At 41.5% G+C, this 15,790-nt stretch overlaps 1 protein-coding gene across 25 annotated transcripts in view; it reads left to right on the forward strand.

The window, feature by feature from the left end:
* Positions 1-15,790, forward strand: part of LOC114448072 (plectin-like) — a 97,572-nt gene that overhangs the window by 73,534 nt on the left and 8,248 nt on the right. For 20 of the 25 annotated variants that reach the window (XM_028424735.1, XM_028424753.1, XM_028424736.1 and 17 more), the window contains 26 exons: positions 647-762; positions 865-965; positions 1,637-1,756; positions 2,389-2,484; positions 2,569-2,696; positions 3,751-3,844; positions 4,122-4,276; positions 4,391-4,712; positions 4,821-4,898; positions 4,995-5,156; positions 5,307-5,411; positions 5,500-5,595; positions 5,698-5,823; positions 5,924-6,076; positions 6,151-6,305; positions 6,386-6,512; positions 6,697-6,880; positions 7,003-7,026; positions 7,541-7,698; positions 8,120-8,298; positions 8,386-8,524; positions 8,623-8,979; positions 9,072-9,155; positions 9,263-9,367; positions 9,466-9,564; positions 11,219-14,572. In XM_028424735.1, coding sequence (XP_028280536.1) covers positions 647-762; positions 865-965; positions 1,637-1,756; positions 2,389-2,484; positions 2,569-2,696; positions 3,751-3,844; positions 4,122-4,276; positions 4,391-4,712; positions 4,821-4,898; positions 4,995-5,156; positions 5,307-5,411; positions 5,500-5,595; positions 5,698-5,823; positions 5,924-6,076; positions 6,151-6,305; positions 6,386-6,512; positions 6,697-6,880; positions 7,003-7,026; positions 7,541-7,698; positions 8,120-8,298; positions 8,386-8,524; positions 8,623-8,979; positions 9,072-9,155; positions 9,263-9,367; positions 9,466-9,564; positions 11,219-14,572 — 6,817 coding nt within the window. The remainder of the gene's footprint in view (positions 1-646; positions 763-864; positions 966-1,636; positions 1,757-2,388; positions 2,485-2,568; positions 2,697-3,750; positions 3,845-4,121; positions 4,277-4,390; positions 4,713-4,820; positions 4,899-4,994; positions 5,157-5,306; positions 5,412-5,499; positions 5,596-5,697; positions 5,824-5,923; positions 6,077-6,150; positions 6,306-6,385; positions 6,513-6,696; positions 6,881-7,002; positions 7,027-7,540; positions 7,699-8,119; positions 8,299-8,385; positions 8,525-8,622; positions 8,980-9,071; positions 9,156-9,262; positions 9,368-9,465; positions 9,565-11,218; positions 14,573-15,790) is intronic. The other 5 variants (XM_028424737.1, XM_028424731.1, XM_028424732.1 and 2 more) reach the window with 2 other exon arrangements.

A 15,790-nucleotide genomic window follows, 5' to 3' on the forward strand; every position in this document is an offset into this window, starting at 1 on the left:
AGTTGCTGTATTTATTAATCAATGCTGCAGAGATGCATTTAACATTTTAATTTATGTATTTAGAAATGATCTATGATATGATAGAAAGTTGTGTAACAGTTTATTATGCCTGTATGATCGATGGTGTGAGGTTATGCGATGCAGTCGATCATCCTGTCCTGTACTCCACAAAGAGAGACCTTTTTTTTACTTTTGTCTCCTCTGGAAGTCAAGACGTGGCTGGATGCCTTCTCTGATAAGAGTTAGCTTCAATTTTATGCGCTAATATGTAAAAATTACATTCCACCTATAGATGCTCTGGCATCTGCCAGAAAGAGTCAAACACCCAGAGGACAAAAATGCAGGTGCTCATGCAACTTTGTCAGTGAACAGGTGGGCCCTTTTATAGCATGTAGCCACTGGCAGGGGCCCTTACTGCTGATAATATATTTAGGCCATGATACTTACGCAGACAGGCATGCACAGATTTAAACTGTCATGGGATATCAGTGGTATACTCATGGTATTATAGACAATACTCACAAATCACACAATACATGTCTAGGAATATACATCTCTATATCTTTATGTATATACTTTTTTCACTTCAAAACATTACCTGTTTCCCATCTGTTTTTGTAATGAGCCACATTTGTGTCTTCCATAGTCCCAGACTCATCGACATGGGCAAAGTGTACAGACAAACCAACCAGGAGAACTTAGAGAACGCCTTCAGTGTGGCAGAGAGAGACCTGGGAGTGACGCGCCTACTGGACCCTGAGGGTAAGACACTTTCAGCACACACAGAAGACCTTTTAGTAGTTCTTTAGAGATCTTTCTATGGCTTATTGACTCTTGCATTATCATTTGACATTATCCTTCCAGATGTCGATGTCCCACACCCTGATGAGAAATCCATCATCACTTACGTCTCATCCTTGTATGATGCCATGCCCCGTGTTGAAGAAGGTGTCAGAATGTCTAGTGTGAGTGAAAAATGCTATAAATGTACCTCAGGGTAACAGAAATGAGTGATTTAATTTGATCTGATTGATCAGATTTAATCAAAACTGAAGAAGCTTGTGACTCTGCTTATAAGTGAGTGTTTGTTGTCAGTGTTTTCCATTGCTATGAGTGGTAGTTCAAAGAGAAATGGAAGTCTTGTGAAACCAAGTACTGCAGGAAATTAACAACCAGCAGTGCTGACGCTACCAATACAGGGAACGACAAGCACGTGTATTGTTAGCTATTGTCTTCCCACTTAAAAACATACACTCTTATGAACTCTCTATTTTCTTTTAAAGCTCTTAAAACTGACCTAAAGTATTTAGATGTAAATACTAATCTTACATTTTTTTCTTTTAAATATCCTTTCATGCATTGGTACAACTGTACTGCACATTATCTAACAGACAAATGTGTAGTCTCCCACCATTGTCTTGCTTCTTCTACTTTCCCCCCTTCATAACTGCCCACTTCAACAAGCCCCTCTCTACCCAACTGCACATACAAGACCTGGATTGTTGCTACCTAATTGAGTTTGGGGTTGGTGTGTGAGTGAACAAAAATGAAGACACAGGAGAAGAAGAGTCCTCCTGTTTGTCACTGTTGTTGTTGTTAAACTTGCAGCTGTCTATTTCTGCTGTGTTGGCTGCAGGACCTGGAGGTGCGCTGGCAGGAGTACTACGAGCTGGTGACTCTTCTGCTGCAGTGGATCCGCCATCATGTCATGATCTTCGAGGAGAGGAAGTTCCCCACCAGCTACGAGGAGATCGAGGTGAGGCTATACGCAGTTTTAATGCCACTAAGCCAGGGATTTTATCAGAAATCTGTATGTTTGCAGTTAAGCAACGCTGAGCAACATTAAAAACAATGTTTGTCGTAATGATATCCAAGATGTTCTCATCATGTTATTATAAGCATGGTAGATGTAAAATGTAAATATTGGGAAAGACAGCTTTTGTCACCTGTCTTTAGTTGGATCAAAGAACCTCCTTACAGGATGTCTGGCAGACAGAGGCGAGCAAGGACTCACAAGCATTATTGTGCTGTAGGTGTGGCAGTGCTGGTGCTCAGAAAATGCAGCCGAAAGGCAGATAATGTTAACTTAATCCTCAGGAGAATCACCACTCCGCCACTCCCTGTTAGCCGTGCAGAACAAAAAGCATAGCGTGACTTAAGTATTTTTCTTAAATGTTTGCTTTTAAAAAACAGTAAATCGAGTTATTGTTACTGTGGCTGTGACTTTATTATACGTGCTATTTAATTATTACTGGTGATAGGAATGTGTGAATGATGCTTTTAGAGGATACACCTCCTAACTGTGAGAGGTGATATGTTACTTTAATTAAATTAGGGTTTTTTAATTGTCGAAAAAAATGATGTTACTTCTCTGCGTTCTTTCCTTAGATTCTTTGGCGCCAGTTCTTAAAGTTCAAAGAGACAGAGCTGCCGGTGAAAGAGTCTGACAAGAACCGCTCCAAACACATCTACCAGTCCTTTGAGGCAAGCCAACCCACATTTGAAACTGTATTCTCCTTTTATTTCTCTCCATTCATTATAGCTAAAGCATTGTGCTTCCACCCACAGAGTGCCGTACATGCAGGTCAGGTGAAGGTCCCTCCAGGATATCATCCCATTGATGTGGAGAAAGAATGGGGACGACTTCATGTGGCCATCCTCGAGAGAGAACGGCTGCTCAGGATAGAGTTTGAAAGGTTAGGACGGGCGGATTTGTAATAATATATGTTTACTGTGATCATATATTAATTGTATCCACTCTTTCCTTGGCGACGGATGAAGTATTAGCAGGTCAGGGCAATACAGAGATAGATAGCTGAAGTGAAGTAAACAGGTTAGAAGATAAGGCTCAACCTTACACGGTGTATATATTCATACATAAACACAAATTAGAACCAGGTTCTGCATTTTTAAATGAATTTAATTACTCCTAGAGGACAGTTTGATCCAGCAGGGGCTGGAAAAATTCCATCATGCTATTCAGATTTGGAGCAGTAACAAGATAACAGGCCACTAAACTGAAAAATTAAGGGAAGATGTGTCTGTTTTTTTTCATGATTTCTGAGAAAAAAACAAGCTGTTTGTAGCTTCAGGGTTCATGGTAAGGGAATTTTACTTTCACTTTCGATCATTATTACCCAAAAGGATTCAAGCATAAACAGTGTTTCACAAATGTTCCTTCGCCTAGAGCAGGGTAACTGAGGGGAAATCTTGTTTCTTGTTGTGTGTGTTGGTCACAGCTACAGAGAGATATGTTACTCATCATTGGACAGACCATAATAAAATTGGGCCTGATTAAATAGGATGAGACATTTTTTTTTGTATGTATTTAGTTGTGTCATGCCTGGAAAATGGGAAGGTTTTGTGTCACGAGATAATCCGGTCATCTTGCAGTCTGACGGCCTTGTTTACGGTTCAGAGATGTGGAATGACTGAATGAAGAGACTGGACTTCTTTGTCAGGACATTTCTCTCTCAGACTCAGCTGAAACAGGACAGAGTTATGGGAGCTTAAGGGGAGCCAGCTTATTAGCTTGAACCGTAGTCAATAGAAAAGAGCTGAAATTATGGCATTTGTGACTGACCCTCATAAATTGGAGTATATGCTGCATATACACAGGGGGCCGTAAGTGTTCCTACTGGCAGGCTGTGAGCTTTGGATTGTGTTGTGTCATGAAACATGCAGGACTATTCGTTTTATGTTGTTTTATTGATCTTAACTTTTTTTTAATTAATTATTTGTTTTATCCAGACTCGAGAGGCTCCAGAGGATTTACAGTAAAGTCCAGATGGAGTCAGGGTTGTGTGATGAGCAGCTCACCCATCTGGAGACCCTGCTGCAGACAGTGAGTCCTCTACAGTTATACTACTACTGTTAACTATTTGATAACAGCAATTAAAATATTAAAAAAAAAAAAAACATGAATAAAAAAATTAAAAAATAGACCAGATGAGTGATCCTGAGCTTACTATTAGCAGTTGTTAGATCACATTCATCCATTATTTGAAAGCCAAACTCAACATCCATCCATTGTCACTATTTTTTTGTGGCACTTAAAATATTAATTATGGATACAGAGTACAGATGCAATTATAATATTCATCTTTTTGTGTTTCTTCTAGGACATTCGTCTGCTGAATGCGGGTAAACCTGCTCAGCACACAGCAGAAGTGGAGAGGGAGCTGGACAAGGCAGACAACATGATTCGCCTGCTCTTCAATGATGTGCAGATGCTCAAGGATGGGCGCCACCCTCAGGCTGAACAGATGTATCGCAGGTGGGTGATGTGTGTGCTGCATTCAAGCAAATTATCAAGAACTTCAAAACTAATGACCAGATGCCTTTATTCTATATTTCTAACAATAACAATATTCTATATTTCTCTCTGCAGAGTTTACCACCTCCATGAGCGCCTGGTGAACTTGCGCAGCGACTACAACCTCCGTCTGAAGTCTGCCGTGACTACTGCCCAGGTTCCCCTGACCCAGTCTGCCCAGCAGTCCACCATGAAGATGCGCCCTGAGTTGGACGATGTGACCCTGCGTTACGTCCAAGACCTGCTGGCCTGGGTGGAGGAGACCCAGCGCCGCATTGATGAAGCCGAATGGGGATCTGACCTCCCCTCAATGGAGTCCCAGCTGGGCAGCCACAGAGGCCTCCATCAGACAGTTGAGGACTTCAAATCCAAGATTGAACGAGCCAAGGCTGACGAGGTAGTGATCTTACCAAACTATGGAAAGAATAATATATTAACAGATTACAATATATATTAGTGGTTCCCTGATTGTTTATAATGTATTTTTCTCTTCCATATGCCATAGAACCAATTATCTCCAGTCAGCAAGGGCACATATAGAGAATACCTGGGAAAACTGGACCTTCAGTATGGCAAACTACAGGTAAATATTCATATTTCACACTTTTAATATTTGGTATAACTTGTTATTTGTATAGTTTAGCTATAAATTATATTTTGATGTATGTTTTCCTCAAAGAACTCCTCCAAGGCACGCCTGAGGAACCTGGAATCATTGCACGCCTTTGTCAGTGCCGCCACTAAGGAACTGATGTGGTTAAATGACAAAGAGGAGGAAGAGGTCAACTTCGACTGGAGTGACAGAAACACCAACATGACTGCTAAGAAAGACAACTACTCGGTGCGTTTAAGGAGTCAGCCAAAACTCCAAACTTTGCAGTTACATGATGCACTCATTCATTTTGTTCCAGCGCTCTGTTAAATGTTAAATAGATAAACATGATTTTTGTTCCTTGATCATCATTAATTGGTGGATCATTTGATTTTTCAGGGGCTCATGCGAGAGCTGGAGCTGAGAGAGAAGAAAATCAATGATATCCAGGCTATGGGAGACAAACTTGTCAGGGATGGACATCCTGGCAAGAAGACAGTTGAGGTGAGATTACCGCAAACAGCATTCCATAAAATCTATTTACTGAAGTTCAAGCAAACAGTTTTCATGATGCCTTCTTGGTCTCTGCCAGGCCTTTACAGCTGCCCTGCAGACTCAGTGGAGCTGGATCCTCCAGCTGTGCTGCTGTATAGAAGCTCATCTCAAAGAAAACACAGCCTACTACCAGGTGCGGCACAGACATACATAAATATGAATATGTGAATGCAAAGGTAATATTTGTAGAGCTAAAGTTAAGAAAGGTTCTAACACTCATCTGATGTTCCCTCAGTTCTTTGCCGATGTGAAAGAGGCTCAGGACAAGATGAAGAAAATGCAGGAAAACATGAAAAAGAAATACAACTGTGACCGTTCCACAACAGCCACACGCCTGGAGGATCTGCTGCAGGATGCTGTGGTGAGTAGTTGTTCATGTGCAAGACATGGAAAGGAAATGCCAAAGAAAAAAAATCATTCTAATCTGTTTTTTTATTTTTTTTCATTTTTTTATTTTTTAGGAGGAGAAAGAACAACTGAATGAATTCAAAACTCTGGTTACTGGTCTAAATAAGAGATCCAGGTCCATCATCCAGCTGAAACCACGCAACCCCACCACCTCTGTCAAAGGCAAAATGCCCATTCAGGCTGTCTGTGACTTCAAGCAGCAGGAGGTTAGAACAATCAGTCATAGTTATTCATCAGTGAGTGTGGCAGAGTTTCTAATGAGTGATGGATTCTGTTTCAGATCACTGTCCATAAAGGAGATGAGTGCGCACTCCTCAACAACTCTCAGCCCTTCAAGTGGAAGGTGTTGAACCATTCTGGACATGAGGCAGTGGTGCCCTCCGTGTGCTTCATTGTACCTCCAGTCAACAAGGAGGCTGTAGACAGTGTGACGAGGTGAAGACACATGAGAACAAGCAATTAAACAATTACATTTTATGCTGATCTTTACTAAAGTTCTGTGTTTCCCTCTCTAGTCTGGATGCAGGTCATCAGCAGATGGTGTCCATGTGGCAGATGCTCCATATAAACATGAAGAGTTTGCTGTCATGGCAGTACCTCATGAAAGACTTCACACAGATACACTCCTGGAACATCACCATGGTTGGTGAACACTTTGAGAAACATAACCTCTGTAACCTGTAAAGCTGGTTATGCAGTGAGGAGTTTATAGTTTCACTTTTATTTCCGCACGTTTCAAATTACATTTTTGCGATGATGATGAATGTTGTGCTGATTGGTCCTGCCTTCAAATCCCTCCTCCTTCTCTCTCCTCCGCCCTGTGCAGCTTAAAACCATGAAACCAGAAGAATACAGGCTGATCATGAGGAACCTGGAGCTCCACTATCAGGACTTTATGCGTGACAGCCAGGACTCGCAGCTCTTTGGTCCAGACGACCGCATGCAGGTGGAGGAGGACTACACCAAGTCTACCCAGCATTTCGAAAACCTGCTTCGCTCCATGGAGAAAGGTAAAATAGAAAAATAAAATCCCTTAACAGTAAATAGATTTTCAATATTGATCGTTGTTCCAAGGGAATATGCAATCGTACGTATATAGTAGCAACTTTACAGTTTGTCAATTACCTTTCAGGACAAATGGTTGTTAGGCTCAGAGGTGAGTGGTGTTAATCCAGTTACAGCTACAGCTCACCAGCTAATGTTTGAACATGCTTTCAAGAATTAGTGTTTAGATTAGAGTCATGTGTGACTGCATGTTGTTTTGGTTTCCAAGTTGCTTTTTTTTGGCAGCCTGGCACCAAGTAGAACTCGTGTGTTGTGCGTTAAGTGGCAGTCACTTAAGCTTTTTGCTGTATCACATAAGAGTGTGTTTAATTAGGCAGATAATATGCGCTGTATTGTGTATGCTATGGAGCTGAGTGTGTTTGAGACACAACACACAAAGAGCTGCATGTACGATTGTGCTTTAAATGCAAATCAGTGGACTTTATAGTTTATAGGAGTTTATAAAGACATGAAAATGCTCTTGTTATACATCAATATCTCTTTATAACCATGACAAAACTTACTGTGTCATGTAGAAAATAATCATTTCTTTGCTTTTTCAAGAATGTTTTCCTTCAACCTTCCCTTCCCTGCTGCTCTTGATTAATAAAAATATTGCTGCACAGGCCAACAAGATGAGACTCTTTGTACGAACTACACCTCCGAGATCAAGGATCTGCGTCTTCGCATAGAGGACTGTGAGGCTCGGACTGTGGCTCGCATTCGCAAACCTGTGGAAAAGGAGCCTCTAAAGGAATGTGTTCAGAAGACAGCAGAGCAGAAGGTACTGAAGTCATGTTTTTTTTGCCCATAATCTGCAGCAGAAAAGGAAAACAATCACAAATGAAGTGAAGGGAATTATGAGCTAGAGTCTCTACATGTTTGAAGTTTGGAGTTTATGGCTGTGCATGCTCTTATTGTAATTGTTGAGGAGTTTATATGTAGCTCAGTGAGAGCTGCAGAGACTGTGGGGCTGCTGGCTCCATTCCTACACCAGCTGCTATTGTCCCTGCTGATCTAAGACAGACTGTTGTAATTTAAGCAGTGCATCTGTCTGATCTAAATCTCAAAGCATCCCTGGACAGGTGAATTTAAATTTTAAAGGCTCCTTGAGGCACATTATGGATTCTGTGGAATTGGTGACTTGTATCTAGCTGATCTTTCCTGTTTCATGTTGTTAACTCTGTTCTTTCTCCATTGTACAGAAAGTCCAGGTGGAGCTTGAGGGCCTGAAGAAGGACCTTGATAAGGTGTCTGTAAAGACACAAGACATCCTGGCCTCCCCTCAGCAGTCCACTTCAGCTCCTGTGCTGCGGTCAGAGCTCGAGCTCACCGTGCAGAAGATGGATCATGCATACATGCTCTCATCAGTTTATCTGGAGAAGTAAGTCCCCAACTACCTGATCTGTTTCCTGGAAACCAAATGTCTTCTTCATTTATTTATGTAATTTTTTAATGTTTCTTATCCCAGGCTAAAAACTGTGGAAATGGTGATCCGTAACACACAAGGCGCTGAGGGAGTTCTCAAGCAGTATGAGGACTGCCTGCGTGAGGTTCACACTGTGCCCAGTGATATTAAGGAAGTAGAGACTTACAGAACAAAGCTGAAGGTAAAAGAGTACAAAAAATTTCAAAGCAGAGAGAATTTTACGTACTTTAACAATAGCAAAGGCTTGTTGTGATCAACGTCTTTCCATGATTCTTGCAGAAAATGCGAGCTGAAGCTGATGGTGAACAGCCCGTGTTTGATTCCCTAGAAGAAGAGATGAAAAAAGCCTCCGCTGTGAGTGACAAGATGTCCCGTGTGCACAATGAGCGCGATGTTGAGCTAGACCACTACCGCCAGCAGCTGTCCAGTCTCCAGGACCGCTGGAAGGCCGTGTTCACCCAGATAGACCTTCGGCAGAGAGAGCTGGAGCTGCTCGGTCGCCAGCTGGGTTACTATCGTGACAGCTATGATTGGCTGATCCGCTGGATCGCTGACGCCAAGCAGAGGCAGGAGAAGATTCAGGCTGTGCCCATCACTGACAGCAAAACTCTGAAAGAACAACTTGCCCAGGAGAAGGTATTATTATACTCCTTTATATTAACAGCTTGTTTTTTTTATTTGAAAGTTCTGAGCTCAAAGTTAATTTTCCCCTTTTTGTCTTTCAACAGAAACTGCTGGAGGAGATTGAACAGAATAAAGACAAAGTTGATGAGTGTCAAAAATATGCTAAAGCATACATTGATACTATCAAGGTGAGCCTTTACCTTCTCTAGTTTGAATGTATTGTTGTAAATATTTTATCTTGGATCATTTACCAAACGTATCTGTGGCATAACTGATGATCTTTATATACAAACAGGACTATGAACTCCAGCTGGTCGCCTACAAAGCTCAGGTGGAACCTCTCGCATCTCCCTTGAAGAAAACAAAACTGGATTCAGCTTCTGACAACATTATTCAGGAGGTGTGTATTATACACAGGACAATAACCACTGTTTCCATGGAAGAAACACAGCTGGAGTAGTCACATTCCTAAGTCTTGTTTATTTCCCTTTCCATTAGTATGTCACACTGAGGACTCGGTACAGTGAGCTGATGACTCTGACCAGTCAGTACATCAAGTTCATCACCGACACACAGCGCCGCTTGGAGGACGAGGAGGTGCGTGACAACTGGCTGAGGATCCCAAACAAACTAAATTCTAACATTAACCAAACCAACCAACCAAATAATCAACCAACAGACAAGCAGAATTACCCGCCGTCCACCAAGACACATGCATGCACACATGCACTCTTTTCTGTGTGTCTCCGAAATGCACACACGCATACCTTATACTTAATGTACGGGCGACAAATCATTCCTTTGCACTGTTTAAGCATGAAACGTTGGCATGCTGTAGCTGACCTGTTAGCTAGAGACACAGATATTTTTGAAAGGTATTTATGATTGTTTAGGGATACTCAGATTGGTTAAAACCAACTTAAAACCAATGATCATAAATAGATACAATGCATGAGGTTTGAGTGTGTGAGTGAAGACAACAGCAAAGTAGATTATCCAGTATGAACAGCAAATGCAGCACAATATACTGTGCTGTTCACACACATGCTACATTTCATCCATTCTGTGTGTTGTAGTTTTAGAATGAGGGGTTCTTTCTTTCACTTCTCTCCATCTTCCTTTCATTTATTTTTCCACTGGCCAATTTCCTGAGGTTAAAACTCATGACTCTATGGTTAAGCCTGGTTATATCTTTAGCTCTCTCTTTTTTTAACACAAATTTAAAGTTTTTTTTTTTCTAACCCTGATGTTTTGTTTGTTTCCTTGCTTCTCTTAACTGCTTGCCAGTGCTTTGCCATGATGAATGCTTAACTTGTTTGAGCATTAAAGAGGTAAATTTATTCAGGTATCTACCTACTGTATAATCTTCATTCCCACTGTCATCCTAACATCTGTGTCTCTCTCAAAGTGCCTTGTGACTTTCCAGTACATATTTAATTTCTGTTTTTACTGCAGTCCTTCATAGCAATGCTGTCTTCTAGTCGCTAATACTAATAGTATTGTAGACGGTGTTTAATTTCATTTTGCTTCCTAGACTTATCAGTCATGAGCTGCTTTCTTAACTCACACTGAACCTGTTATCTTCGCCTTCCCTTTCTATTCTCTTTTGTCCCATATAGTGATTTAAAGAACCCCCAGTGCATGGGATGACATATTTGACCAGTCTAACAGAGTGGTGTGAATAAAACTTCAACATAATGCACCTAAGTTTTATTATAAAAGACTGAAAGTTTCAACATTGTGTGAAACGGTTCAGCAGAGCACATTACTTTATTATTAATTATAAAGTAAATAGACACATACTACCGCTTTGATTTCTGTTAAAGGAGTTGTTTTACAAAGTTAGCGCTACAGCTACAGTTGCATGCCACATGAGTTTCTTGCTGTGTTGTGAAGTGATATTTTGTTCCCATACATTAATTGATTCATCGTTTTCCATGTTTTTTCCTGAATTGTCTTGTCATGAATTATTTTGATTGCATCGTGACTTTAACATCACTTTGATTAATGTGCATCTAATTTGCATCTAGTGATTGACTACTCTACTCAATCTTTGAGCTAATTTTAACATTAACATTGCCTTAGGTAATACAGTACATTAACTTTGCTCTCATTGCAGTGTGTTTTGATTGGCACTATCCTAATACAATTTTAATTCACACTGTTTTGAGCTGGTTGATGTAAAGTATTACCTTTAACCTGTCATGCTTGATTATAATCCTTTCTTTACCATTTGCTTCCACTAATGCAGAAAGCTGCAGAGAAACTCAAAGCGGAAGAGCAGAAAAAAATGGCGGAGATGCAGGCTGAGTTAGACAAACAAAAGCAGTTAGCTGAAGCTCACGCAAAGGCCATTGCCAAAGCTGAGAAAGAGGCTCAAGAGCTGAAGCTCAGAATGCAGGAAGAAGTAAGCAGGAGAGAAGTTGCTGCTGTAGATGCAGAAAAGCAAAAGCACAACATCCAGCTGGAACTGCATGAGCTCAAAAACCTCTCCGAGCAGCAGATCAAGGACAAAAGCCAACAGGTGGATGAGGCTCTCAAAAGCCGAGCCAAGATTGAGGAGGAAATCCACCTCATCAGGATCCAACTTGAGACGACAGTTAAACAAAAGTCGACAGCAGAATCTGAGCTGAAACAACTTCGAGATAGAGCAGATGAGGCTGAGAAACTCAGGAAGGCTGCACAAGAAGAAGCTGAGAAACTTCGTAAACAAGTTAACGAAGAAACCCAGAAGAAGCGCATGGCAGAGGAAGAGCTCAAACGCAAATCTGAGGCAGAGAAAGAAGCTGCTAAGCAAAAACAAAAAGCACTGGAGGACCTTGAAAAACTCAGGATGCAAGCTGAGGAGGCTGAAAGGCAAGTGAAGCAAGCTGAGATTGAAAAGGAGAGACAGATCAAGGTTGCTCATGTGGCAGCCCAGAAAAGTGCCGCTGCTGAACTCCAGAGCAAACACATTTCTTTTGTGGAAAAGACCTCCAAGTTAGAGGAGTCACTTAAGCAAGAGCATGGCGCTGTCCTTCAGCTGCAACAGGAAGCAGAACGCCTCAAGAAACAACAGGAAGATGCAGAAAATGCCAGAGAAGAGGCAGAGAAAGAGCTTGAGAAATGGAGACAGAAAGCCAATGAGGCCCTTCGTCTCAGACTCCAGGCTGAAGAAGAGGCTCACAAGAAGAGTCTTGCTCAAGAAGATGCTGAGAAACAAAAGGAGGAGGCCGAACGGGAGGCTAAGAAGAGAGCCAAAGCTGAGGAGTCAGCCCTGAAGCAAAAAGATATGGCCGAGAATGAACTGGAGAGGCAGAGGAAGGTAGCTGAGAGCACAGCTCAGCAAAAACTCACTGCAGAACAGGAGCTCATTCGACTTAGGGCAGACTTTGACAATGCAGAACAGCAGAGATCCCTCCTTGAAGATGAACTTTATCGCCTGAAGAATGAAGTCGCTGCAGCTCAGCAACAAAGGAAACAGCTGGAAGATGAACTGGCAAAAGTTAGGAGTGAAATGGATATGCTCATTCAGCTGAAGTCTAAGGCAGAAAGGGAGTCCATGTCCAACACAGAGAAGAGCAAACAACTTCTGGAGGCGGAAGCTGCCAAGATGAAGGACCTGGCCGAAGAGGCAAGCAAGCTTAGAATTATTGCAGAGGAGGCCAAGCATCAGAGGACAGTTGCTGAAGACGAAGCTGCTCGTCAGAGAGCAGAAGCTGAGAGAATTCTCAAAGAGAAGCTGGCTGCAATTAGTGAGGCAACTCATCTGAAAACAGAGGCCGAAATTGCCCTAAAAGAAAAGGAGGCTGAAAATGAGAGACTCCGGCGACAAGCTGAAGATGAGGCTTACCAGAGGAAAGCTCTTGAAGACCAGGCCAACCAGCACAAGCAAGAGATTGAGGAGAAGATAGTACAACTCAAAAAGTCATCTGAGGCTGAAATGGAAAGACAAAAAGCCATAGTGGACGACACACTCAAACAGAGGAGAGTTGTCGAGGAAGAAATCCGAATTCTTAAGCTGAACTTTGAAAAGGCTTCATCTGGAAAACTTGATCTGGAGCTAGAACTGAATAAATTGAAGAATATTGCAGACGAAACTCAACAAAGCAAGCTCAGAGCAGAGGAGGAGGCAGAAAAACTTAGAAAACTTGCCCTCCAGGAAGAACAGAGAAGGAGGGAAGCAGAGGAGAAGGTTAAAAAGATCGCTGCTGCAGAGGAGGAGGCAGCCAGACAACGCAAAGCAGCCGTAGAAGAGCTTGAACGTCTGAAGAAGAAAGCAGAAGAAGCCAGAAAGCAGAAAGATGAAGCTGACAAAGAAGCAGAAAAACAGATTGTTGCAGCTCAGCAAGCCGCTTTGAAATGCAATGCAGCAGAGCAGCAAGTTCAGAGTGTCCTCGCTCAACAGAAAGAAGATACCCTCATGCAGAAGAAGCTTAAGGAAGAGTATGAGAAAGCCAAGAGGCTTGCCAAAGAGGCAGAAGCCGCTAAGGAGAAGGCAGAGCAGGAAGCAGCCCTCCTTCGTCAACAAGCAGAGGAAGCAGAGCGGCAAAAATCAGCTGCTGAGCAAGAAGCTGCAAGCCAAGCTAAAGCTCAGGAAGATGCTGAAAGACTTAGGAAGGAAGCGGAATTTGAAGCTGCTAAACGAGCACAAGCAGAAGCTGCAGCACTTAAACAGAAGCAACAAGCAGATGCTGAAATGGCAAAGCACAAAAAACTGGCAGAGCAAACGCTAAAACAGAAGTTCCAAGTAGAGCAAGAACTTACAAAGGTTAAGCTTAAGCTTGATGAAACTGATAAACAGAAAGACCTCCTGGATGAAGAGCTGCAGCGCCTAAAGGATGAGGTTGACGATGCTGTCAAGCAAAGGGCCCAGGTGGAAGAGGAGCTGTTCAAAGTCAAGGTTCAGATGGAGGAGCTAGTCAAACTGAAATTCAAAATCGAGGAGGAAAATCAGCGTCTCATTAAGAAAGACAAAGACAACACTCAAAAGTTCCTCGCTGAAGAGGCTGAGAATATGAAAAAGCTTGCAGAAGATGCTGCTAGACTTAGTGTAGAAGCCCAAGAGGCTGCCCGCCTGAGACAGATAGCAGAAGATGACCTCAATCAGCAAAGGGCTCTTGCAGATAAAATGCTCAAAGAGAAAATGCAGGCTATACAAGAAGCATCTCGACTTAGAGCAGAGGCAGAGATTCTCCAAAAGCAGAAAGACTTGGCTCAGGAGCAGGCACAAAAGCTGCTGGAGGATAAACAGCTGATGCAGCAACGTCTGGAGGAGGAAACAGAGGAATACCAGAGATCACTTGAAGCTGAGAGGAAAAGGCAACTGGAGATCATAGCAGAAGCTGAAAAGCTCAAACTTCAAGTATCTCAGCTGAGCGAAGCCCAGGCCAAAGCTGAAGAGGAGGCTAAAAAATTCAGGAAACAAGCTGATACAATTGCTGCCCGTCTTCATGAGACTGAGATTGCCACCCAAGAAAAAATGACAAAAGTCGAAAGACTCGAAGTCGAGAGACTTAATTCCGGCAAAGAAGCTGACGATTTACGCAAAGCTATCACAGACCTAGAGAACGAGAAGGCTAGACTGAAAAAGGAGGCTGAAGAACATCAAAATAAGTCTAAAGAGGTATTGTGTCAAAAATGGCATAACAGAGCAGCTTATGTCATTGTTAACTCTATCCAAAAACTAACTGACTTCCTTCTTTAAAATTCTTTTCTCTGATTTTACTAATCATGAAACCATATTTTTGATTTCCACTATGTTCTTGATTTTAATTTTTTACAGTGCACTGTGCTCATGCATATCACATCCTGAATGTTGCATTATATCCTGGAATGTTTCTGCAAGACATGCTTCATATTTTTTTTCCCATTTCAGCTCTAAAATACGGTACACTACAATTTAATTGACATAACATAGCAATGGTGCAGTGTGATATGATAAAGCCCCCCTGCAGTTCTGCAAATGGCCACTGGCTGACTCCGAAAAAAAACAAAATATACATCTGAAACTGATATTTGCATCTACATGACTGGTGGTGTCTGTTTGTCCAGTCATCACAATCATACCATCAAAATTACTATGCTGAAACTGCAGCCACCATTCTATACATGTCCAACGCAAGCATCAGCTACTTGTGTGTTGACTAGGGCATGCAAGATTCATCATTTGCCCCCATCTATGGTTCACACTTCAACCCCCATCACTAGCAAAGAGACTGGCTTGAATTTGGATGTTTATAATATCTACGATGGAAAAAGGTTTCACTTTTAACAAAGTAGTAGTGAAGGAACAGAGTAGTAGAGCAAGTCAACATCCACTTAAAAACCTGTGTTGCTCATAAAGCAGTTGAATGATGAAGCTGCATGGAGAAGCACACACATCTTAAGTCCAGTTACCCCTAAGTCCAATTACTACTATTTCAACAAATAGAAAGTTTATTTACTCATTCAGTTTATTAAAATTAAAAAAAGACAATAAATATAGGATTAGTACATAAACAGTGCCATCCAAAAACATGTTCACAATAAAAGCCCAGAAAAATGGAAAGTCACAAGAACATGAGAACATTGTGACAAACAAATGGAAAACATGTCAATGACTTTTCTTAATTGAAAAGTATAATTTCAAGGCAAATTGCATTCAACAAATGGAAATACTTAACACATATGCAATAGAATTGTAATTTATTTTAGGTCTATATGCATAAGCATGGTGCATTGTACAAATTCTACTTTTTAAATAAAATTAAAATATAAACAATTTGTAAACTATGTATTTTAGTATGTTCAACAGCTATAACCCTATTGTAACTTATATTTTGTATTTTATTTTTTATCTCAG

The sequence above is a fragment of the Parambassis ranga genome, chromosome 16 (assembly GCF_900634625.1).
Source record: "Parambassis ranga chromosome 16, fParRan2.1, whole genome shotgun sequence".
NCBI classification, from domain to species: domain Eukaryota; kingdom Metazoa; phylum Chordata; class Actinopteri; family Ambassidae; genus Parambassis; species Parambassis ranga.